The 9,505-nt window shown below is 57.8% G+C and overlaps 1 protein-coding gene across 1 annotated transcript; it reads right to left on the bottom strand.

Annotated features, from left to right (window-relative positions):
• Window positions 1-352: 352 nt before the first annotated feature.
• On the bottom strand, window positions 353-5,141 carry CDK9 (cyclin dependent kinase 9). The gene is made up of 7 exons (XM_027877832.1): window positions 5,002-5,141; window positions 4,224-4,305; window positions 4,042-4,132; window positions 2,482-2,648; window positions 2,119-2,290; window positions 1,894-2,042; window positions 353-987 (listed from the first exon to the last, which is right to left on the bottom strand). Exons 1-7 carry the CDS (start codon window positions 5,091-5,093, stop codon window positions 622-624), a joined length of 1,119 nt encoding a protein of 372 aa, XP_027733633.1. The 5' UTR covers window positions 5,094-5,141; the 3' UTR covers window positions 353-621.
• Window positions 5,142-9,505: the final 4,364 nt, after the last annotated feature.

The following is a 9,505-nucleotide window of genomic DNA, read 5'->3' as shown; positions in this document are numbered from 1 at the left end:
GATTCCCACTGTAAATCCAGGCTACATGGAGTAACCAGCTCTGCAAGCCACCCCCCTGGTTTTCCAAGTGAGCCTCTTTCTAGGCTAGATCCCAGCCTGCAGTGAAAGCAAGTCATGCAGAGTGACTCTGCCTTCCCCAGGACAACTCTGATGACTCAGCAGCACCTACCTCATCCCTACATCAACGCTCCAGTGCTCAAAGGATACTCCATGCAGCAGCTACAACCAATCAAGAGAGCTGAGACATCTCCAAGCAGGGCCCAGCTTAGTCCAGGGCAACTAGTCCCAGTCCTGCTGGTCCCAGCACTGTTAAGAGCCCCAGCATGGACAGAGACACTTTTTCCATCACCAGATCCATGACAATTGATCTGCAAGTTTAATGTAACCAATACAGACAGTTGCAGGGGGCAGGGAACACAGGTTCTGAGACAAAACTGCAGGAAAACACTGTCGAGCTCACAGGTGCCACCTCCCCAGTCACACAGCTCCGTGGTGGCCGAGAGGAGACGGCTGGGCCCTGTCAACGCCATCAAGTCACTTCACCTTGAAAAAAGTCCTTTCCTAGACAAAAAGGCCTCGCTGGGACGTCCCAGAGAAGCCCAGCCAGGGCCTTGCTGGGTGTCAAAACACCCTGTCGAACTCAGTCTGGTTGGTGGCCGTCGGGTTCCTGCCTTGGTTCGCCGGCTGCTGGGGCATGTGCCCGCCCCTCCTGCGCGGCGGGGCCAGGTACTCGAACATGGACTGGTTGTGGGTGGACAGCATGTTTTTGAGGTCCGAGGGCATGGGGTCCGACCAGAAGAAGTCGTGGTTCAGCGCGTCGTCGCTGTCGATGCGCTGGGCGGGGTCCAGCACCAGCAGCTTGTCGATGAGGTCGAGGGCATAGGGGTCCTTGACGTAGGCCTTGAGCCGGTCCTTCACCTTCCGCTTCTGCCCCTTGGGCAGGTCCAGCTTCTCGTACAGCTCGTACTTATCCACGTTGGGCCACACCTGGGAAGGGGCAACAAAGGGGGTTGACAAGCAATAATTACCGAAAGCACAAGCCACTTTTGATTCAAACGCCCTCAGGTGAACCAGGGTGAGGTCTGAAATAACAACGCTATTTTATAACTTCCAAGCCGGCAGACCTTGTTCCCACAGCAACAAGGAGGCACTAAAAGGGTGCACTAATGCCTGGAGACGGGGACAAGTCAGGACAGGGTCCTTCTGGTGCGGAAGCAGCATGCAGGATGCTCCAGGATTTCTAGTTCTCCCACAAAACAACTACTAGAGAGCATGGCTACCACAGACAGAAAGATAAGGTGACAAAACTGATTGCTACATAATCACCTGGATGTGGCACCTTTTATCCCTAGAAAGCAATCACTAGCATTTATCTCAACCCTGATCTGGCAGAAACCACAGCAGGTGGCAAAGCATTCGCCTTCAATGTATGTACATAATGAATGTGACTGCAGGGTCAGGACTCTGTAGCTGCCAGCACAACATCCCGCAGATTCCAGCCTGGGCTGGGATCCCTCAGCTCGCTCCCCACAAGAGGGCAGGACGAGCTGCTGATAAAGGAGGAGCTGAGAAAGGGCAGGGCCCAGTGCTCACACCAAGGCTGAGATGACACCACAAATCACAAGCCAGAATTTTCCAAGAGGCTTTTCAAGGTGACCAATGCAAAATACCTGAGACAAACCTCTCAACAGGAAAAAAACCCCCACCCTTCTTTAGGTATAAATTGAGTGCGTTTGTCCGAGAGACAACCCCCAAACACAGAAGCCTTGAAGACTCCCCAGCCTCCCTGCCAGCTGCAGGCACGCAGCAGCCAGCACACAGGGCGAGAAAGAGCCCAGGAGTGCCTGTCCCCACACCCTGCTCTCCACACCACATCCCCGCTCCTGCCCTCACCTCTGGCGTGATGGATCCGCACAGCTGGCTGATGAGGGTGAGCTGGTGCTGCTCCGTGTTGCCCTGCATGATGGGGCTGCGGGTCCACATCTCTGCCATGATGCAGCCTGCGCCCCAGAGGTCAATGGGGGGACCGTAGTCCCGCTCCCCTAAACGGAGATGCCGAGTTAGTCTCCCAGAGGGACGAGGAGGGATGAGAAGCCAGCAGAGCCCACCACCTCCTACCTAGGAGCAGCTCTGGAGGCCGGTACCACAGGGTCACCACCCGGTTGGTGTAGCGGTTGGGCTGGCTGTTCTTGGCCAGGCTAAAGGCTCGAGCCAGCCCGAAGTCCGCCAGCTTCAGGACTCCGTCCCGCGTGATCAGGACGTTCGCGGCTTTCATGTCTCGGTGCAAGATCTGTACGAGGACAGACATTGAAGGGTTAAGGCATCAGAGTGCCCTCCTTGGGTGCCTGGTGCCAGCAGGATGCTGAGACTGAAGAGGTGAAACACACGGATTTCCCTCCAGCCTGTGCTCGGACATCTGCTCCTTGGAGAGCCACAGAGAGCGGGGTGACCCCTGAGCACAGTGGGGATCTGGCCCATTACCTTGTTCCTGTGGATGTAGTAAAGTCCATTCAGCAGCATCTGCATAACTTTCTTGATCTCTGAGAGCGTGAACTTGACATGGGCGTTGCTGAGGAGGCCGGCCAGGTCATGCTCACAGAAGTCAAACACAAGGTAGATGCTGCCCTTGCAGCGGTTGTATGGAGAGGCTGTGGGAGAGACACGGAGGCACTGTCGGTGAGGGGCATGGAATAAATCACAGAATATCCAGAGCTGGAAGGGACTCACAAGGATCCAACTCCTGGGACCCTGTCACAGCTCATCCCACCACCCCGCTGCTCACACAACACTCGCTAGACAGAACCTCAGGGCATGGGAACGCAGAGAACCGGAGAGCCTGTAGGTCCTTTGTGAAGAGGCACGAAGCAAAAACAGCAGCACAAGAACAGGAGATGAGGATTGGCACGGGCAAGGCAAGGGCAGGAAAACATTTGAAAGCTTCACTTCATGCTGTTCTGTGCACAATAACGGCTGTGGGGTTTCCTCCCTGCAAGCTGTGGCTGCCAGCCAAGCGCCATCGCCGATGGCATCGGCGATAGAGGAGGCACCCACAGACAGCCCTGAGAAACGTGCACTACCAGAGAAAACCTGCCCAGTCTCCCATTAGAAAGTGAGGCTTTCTGCAACCTCAAACAGCATCCACAAAAACAGACCACTCTGGATCAAACCAATTTAAAACTCCAACTGCAATTTGAAGTCAGTTATAGGAAACCTCAAATGAAGCAATCGATTTCAATCTCGTTCCTAGAGCACACACGCAGAATGTTATTAAAAAGAAAGGCTGATTTTCATCAGCTGTAATCAGCAAAACCTGCTGATAAGTAGGTCTAACCAGAAAAGCTCAGCCCCCACAGAAGCACAGTGCTCTTCTCTCTAGCCAGGAGATCACTTGCTACACTGGGTTTGCAGTTCCTGACATGGACACAGTCCCACATGCACCTTCCCAAGGTAAAAAAGGAAAAGCCTGAAATTTGAGACCAGTAAATGCAACCTTTCTACTTTACTGTAAACTGAGGTCAAGGTAGATTTGGGTGGAAACTGGAATTCAAACAAAACAAAACCAAAACACAAACAACTGACATGTCTACAAAAATATTTACCTTCGGTGTGCCAGACACCCAATCGTCACAGCTCATTTAATCACACAGTGAATTAAAAATTAACTTGTCATTGGTGTTTTCACTCAAACCTTTTCGGATAACAATCCACACAGTGGAGTACTGGAGTAACTTCAATTTCCCAGCCCTAGGCCAGTACAGATCCATGTAAGGGAATGCTATATAAACTCTAGCGAATGTTTTAAAGCAATTTCACTGAAAACATAGCCAGGCCAGGTGTGCTGAGCCTGCCAAGCACCCAGTAGTGGGGGAACAAGGCATCAGGTGGGAGCAAGGAGGTGGAGAAACTCTTTTCCAATATAAGTGAGCCATTACTCCCTATCACAAGCTCAGTTAGACAACCCCAGTCCCAGCAAAAGACACCAGCCTGCTCAGCAGGGCTGAAAAAAGCCACCAGCAACACAAGAGAGACCCTGCAATGCACCTTTGGTCCTGCAGATTTCTATGAGGTTCACCACGTTCTCGTGTTTGAGCAGCTGCAGGATTTTAATCTCTCGCAAGGCCGTGATGGGAAACTGGGAGAGACAAAAGAGAGGACAGGGATTAGAGATTCACCCCCCAGTCCAGGCCTTCCCTAACACAGCCCAGCCATGCTCCCACACTTACCCCCTCCTTCTCATTTTCCATCAACACCTTCTTCAATGCTACTTTCTTGCCTGTCTGGCGATGTTTGGCTTTGAAGACTTCCCTGTAAAAACAGAAAGAATTCCATGAGCGGCACAAGACAAAAAACAGGAGCCAGGTGCTCCTGACCAGGAACAAAACTAAACAGGACACACTGAAGCACCAGGCAAAGAGCTCTGTGCTGAGCCACCACCCAACCCAGTCACATCCCCCTCGGGTCAACAGCCCCCAGGACTGGCTGAGCCAAGAGACAGCCCAGAGCTCCTGGAGCATGACAAGGATTTTGGGGAAAGTAGCACATTTTGAGCCAAGCTGCACGTTTTGGATCAAGTTCTACACTCGGGGCAAAAAAGCTGCACACCTGGGGCAAAAAAAGTTGCACGTTTAGGGCAAAAGGTTGTAATTTTGAGCCAAGCTGCACGTTTTGGGTAAAAAGTTGCATATTTGGGGCAAAAAGCTGTAATTTTGAGCCAAGTTGTACATTTTGAGCCAAGTTACACATTTTGAGCCAAGTTACAGGTTCCCACCCCAGCCGTCTCCAAGATAAGCTTTGCTCCGCGTGAGTGGGGCCTCAAGGTGGGAAAAGGAGGCCTCATGAGCCAGGGTAGTTCCCTGGAGGCAGAGGAGTGACCGAGGAACGGGACACCCGAGCAGGGAGAGCCCGGGCCTGGCGCGGGCGGGCCGCGGGGCAGGGCCCAAGCTCCGTGCCTGAGGCCGGTGGGGGGGAGCCGGGGAGCACCGTGGCCGGCGGGGCACTCACCCGAAGGTGCCCTGCCCGATCTTGGCGAGCTTCTCGTACTTGGAGACCTCGTCGCAGAAGGGGCACTCGACCATGTCGTACTGCTTGGCCATGGCGGCCGCGCCGTTGCCACAGCACCGCGGCCCGCCCGTTCCGCCACGTGACCCAGCACAGTGTCCACGTGACCAGCCTCGCAGCCGCGCGGGGCACCCCGGGAGTTGTAGTCCGGAGGGGCGCCCGCCATGTTGTCCCCCTGTGTCACCAGCGCCCCTCCGCGTTGCCCGAAAGAGCGTTGTTGTGCCCCCTGCTCCTGCTTAAGCGCAGAACTTCTGCTCCTGCAGCCCGGTGCTGTGGCATGGGGATGCCGTGGCCAAGGCAGGAGGACACTAGGGCGCTGGTGGCAGGGGACCCCAGGTGGGGACAATCACTCCGGCCATGCCATGTTCAGGTGCAGGACGAACTGGAGGTTCTGTCTGGGGCTGTTCGAAACTGGTCCCCAAGGTGGAGAGTGAAGGGAGACAGGGACAGAGCACTGCAGGGATGGCTGGTGACATACCGGCCATGGAAACAACCAGCTCAGCGGGAATGGGGGTCAAGACGGACACTGGATCCCTGCCGAGGTCAGGCCACCTCGTCCCGCATGGAGACACTCCCACGGGGCACGCCAAGGTCCCCCGGCGTGAAAGCACAGCTCCTGGCAGGGCCCACTGGCAGTGATGCCATGGGGGTCTCACCCCACAGGGGATGAGCCCCAGATGTGCATGGTGGAGTGCTCTGTGCAGGGCTGGCATCTCATCCACAGGGATGGCACCCTCCTCCATAGGGCTGGAGCCTCATCCATAGGATTGGCATCCTCCTCCACAGGACTGGAGCCTCCTCCATAGGGCTGGAGCCTCATCCATAGTGCTGGAGTCTCACCCATAGGGCTGGAGCTTCATCCATAGGGCTGGCATCCTCCCCCATAGGGCTCTCACCCCCATCCATAAGGCTGGAACGCTCATCCATAGAGCTGGTGTCCTCATCCATAGGACTGTCACCTTTCCCTAAGGTTGTCACCCTCCTCCACAGTGCTGGCACCTCCTCTGAGGCTGCCATCCAGGGGTTTTGGGTGTTCACACCTGCCAGGCACCCCCAGCCCAGGGCACAGACGTGGCCCCTGAGCAGCTGGGCAGGTGCAAGCGGCCACAGGGACTTTGGGGACAGCGCGAGGGCAGGCAGGGACAGCGGCTGGGCTGGGAGCAGATGACAGCACTGGGAGGAAACGCCGAGCGAGCGATGAGTGACTGCAGGGGGGGGGCAGGAAGGGAGGAGCGGGCAGGGAAGGACTTCACAGTTACAAACTTGTCCCTCTCGGTCCCCGCGGCCTCCAACCGGCGCAGCCATGGCCGAGGGCCAGAAACGGGGGGCCTCCAAGAAGTTCAGTAAGTGGTGTGGGACGGGGTGGGCAATGGGGAGCTCACCTGGACAGCCTGGCAGGGAGGAGGGATGCACGAGTGTGAGTGTGAATCTGTGAGTGTGAGTCTGAGTTTGGGGCTGAGGCAGAGTGTGTGCTCACACGCTCCCTGGGTCATCCCACTCGGGGATGTTTGGAGCTGAGATAGGCTCTGCATTTGCTAGGAAACTTATTGGGGTGAGGGCCTTTGGGGGTTTCCATCCCCAGGACTGGGGAGAGCCTGTGTGCTGGCTCAGGAGCTGGGTGCTGGAACTGGGACCAGTCTGCTGCAGCCCAGCCCTGCACTGGGCTGGGATGAACCCAGAGGGATACACAGCAGGGTTTGGGGCTCTTCGCTCCCCAGATCACACCCTTCAGGGTGCATGGCTGGGGTACAAGCTGGTGCTGGGGGCTGGGTGCGGCCAGGACCCTCAGCCCAGGGTGCTCCTGCAGCACAGGGATGGGGGTGACACAGAGGAGCCGGGGTGGGAGCCTGGGAAGGGACTCCCGCCAGCTGCTCTGGGAGGAAGTGCTCGGTACCCACCGGGAGGGAGCTCTGCTCTTTCTCACAGACCTCGGCTTTCCCCCAGAGCCCCGGGGCAGTGGCCTTCACCCTATTCCCAGCGCTGGGCTGCACGGGAGCCGGCCTCTGCTGCGCTCTCTGCATTCCTGCCGCGATGCCGGCGCCAGAGGGGGGCCAGTCTCTCTGCTCCCCTGGGACCCCTCCACTGGCAAAACCCACAGCCACATCCCAGCTGGGATTTTCCTATGTGATGGAGAGAGAGGAGATGGGAAAAGTCCCCAGCACTGTCTTTCCCACTACCCCACAGCAGCCCCAGGAGCAGCAGGCAGCAGAGGATGCTTGGACTCCAAGGAGGTGATTAACCCAAAGCAATTTTGCCTCTAACTGAATTCTGGCCATGAGGTTTTTCCACCACGGCTGCAGGGATGCCCTGCAGGGTCCCTGGATGGCGTCAGGAGGTGGGAGTCCCAAGGCCTGAGCGACTCCCTGACACCCAGGTCCTTGCTCAGCACCTCTGCAGCTGCTTCCTGACCCAGCAAATCCGCTGTGACCAGAGGGGAAGAGGCTTTGCAGAGCCCCAGGGTGGCACCAACATTGCAAAACCCCCAGAGGCACCCGGGGTCTGACAGGGAAACACTGCTCTATGGCACCGTGGCCACAACCTGCTTCACCCCACCTTGTGCTGCCATCCCTGTGCTGGCGCCAGCACTGGCCGAGGCTGCACCACAGCTGCACCAAGAGCCGAGCTGGGCCTGAGGTGTGAAATGCAAAGCTACCAGCACGAGTTATAAATATTTTCGTTCGTGCTCAGCACTTGCAGGTGGCAGCTGGAGGTGCAGGGAGGCTGCAAGAGGCCGGGCAAGGAAGTGGGGAGGTTTTTCTCCCGCCCGCAGCCGGCAGCGCCTGTGGCCGGTTCCTGCTCCACCGTGCACATGCGAGCGGGTCACATGTGTCCGGGACCCCCATCCCCTGGGGACACGTGGTGTGTCCCATGCTTGCATCCTGCAGAGCTGCCCTGAGGCTGCAGGGACGGGCACAGCCCCGCCCAGCTTGCCTGGGAGGCAGAGGGCAGGAGGAAAAGATTTGAAATCATTTCTGGAGCTGCCTGTTCACCAGGGTTGGGTGTTTCCTCCTCCGCCCCTACAACTGTGGTGGGAAAACCTGCTAGATTTGCCAGAGCCCGGCAGAGATGCCCTGAGCAGCATCACATACACCCCAGGCCACAGGGATGCCATGCTGGGCTGGGACTGCAGTTTTGGGTATAACAGTGTGACACCAGCCTGTACAGTGCCCCACGCCCACCCCAACCCAGGACCAGGGATTCCAGGACCCCCCACCATCACGCTGTGCCGGTAGTAACCCCACACTTATCTCTCCCCTCTCCTTGCCAGAGTTTTTCAAGTTCAAAGGGTTCGGGAGCCTGAGCAGCATCCCCCGTTCTTTCACCTTCCGGCGCACGTCTGTGGTCCCCAGCTGTCCCGAGACACTGGGGCCACATCTCCCTCCTCCCCGTGGATTCCTGGAGGAGCCCTTCGACAGCATCCAGGATGACCTCAACACCATGCCCAAGAGCCCCGGCCCCTACGCCCGGTCGTCAGACATGTACAGCCACATGGGCACCATGCCCAGGCTGAACCTGGACAAGGCAGGGAAGGGCCTGGGCAAGGGCAAGAGTGGCCAGAACTGCCAGGAGAAAGGGACTCCCAGCAACAAACCCCCCCAGACAGCCCCGCTCCCCAGCCTCAAGTCTGCCAAGACATCCAGCCCCCCATGCCCAGGCACAGACTCACCTCCAGCTGCCGGACAAGCAGATCAGGAGGAGGAAAAGGCTCAGCCTGTGGACACCCTGGGGGCAGCAATAGCCAGGACGGACCAGAAGCCTCTGGGGAATGTCTCCTGCCCTGGGACAGAGACACTGAACCCCAGCCAAACCCCTCCGTCCAAACCTCGGACGGAGGCACCGAACACCAACCCAAGCCCTGACATGGCAACAGGAGCGGAGACTGCTGACAGAGATCTGCTGGAAAACAGACAAAACCGTCCTCATAAGAACTCCCCAGACAGGTACATCCCCACTGGGTTTACTCTGCCTTCTGCTGGGACCCCCTTTCTGTCCCCGCGGGGCAAGTGGAGGGGGGTGGGACACAGCAGGGTCGCTGTGACGCCCCTCCCTGCCCGCAGTGCCAGCGGGATGCACCTGGCCGGCGGGACGGCACGGCCGGAGCACTCGTACCACGGCCAGGTCAGCGGCTCCATGGGAGCGAGGTTTCCTGTGGGATTTCTGCTCCCTCCTGTTTCCGGACGGGGTGGAAACATCTCGCAGCCCCGCTCGGCCCCGGCATCCCTTTGTCCTGCGGCGGCTGCGTTCCAGCGCCGGGATGTGCTGCGGAGAGATCAGACCAAGCGGTGTCCCAGCCTTCACCGCCTCTGACTCTTCTCTTTTCCATCCCCTCTATCCCTCCTCCTCCTCCTCCCGAGCAACAGTGCCTCTCCCAGGGCACAGGGACAATTCCTGAAACCAGATGATCCGTCTCCATTTCCATCCCCTCCCAGTAAATGCCCACTCGGGG

Source organism: Empidonax traillii, unplaced genomic scaffold, assembly GCF_003031625.1.
Source record: "Empidonax traillii isolate 1590-97213 ecotype Southwest subspecies unplaced genomic scaffold, ASM303162v1 scaffold34:size3740991, whole genome shotgun sequence".
Taxonomy (NCBI): Eukaryota; Metazoa; Chordata; class Aves; order Passeriformes; family Tyrannidae; genus Empidonax; species Empidonax traillii.
The sequence above is the reverse complement of the archived record's forward strand: the minus strand, read 5'-3'. Positions and strand labels throughout refer to the sequence as shown.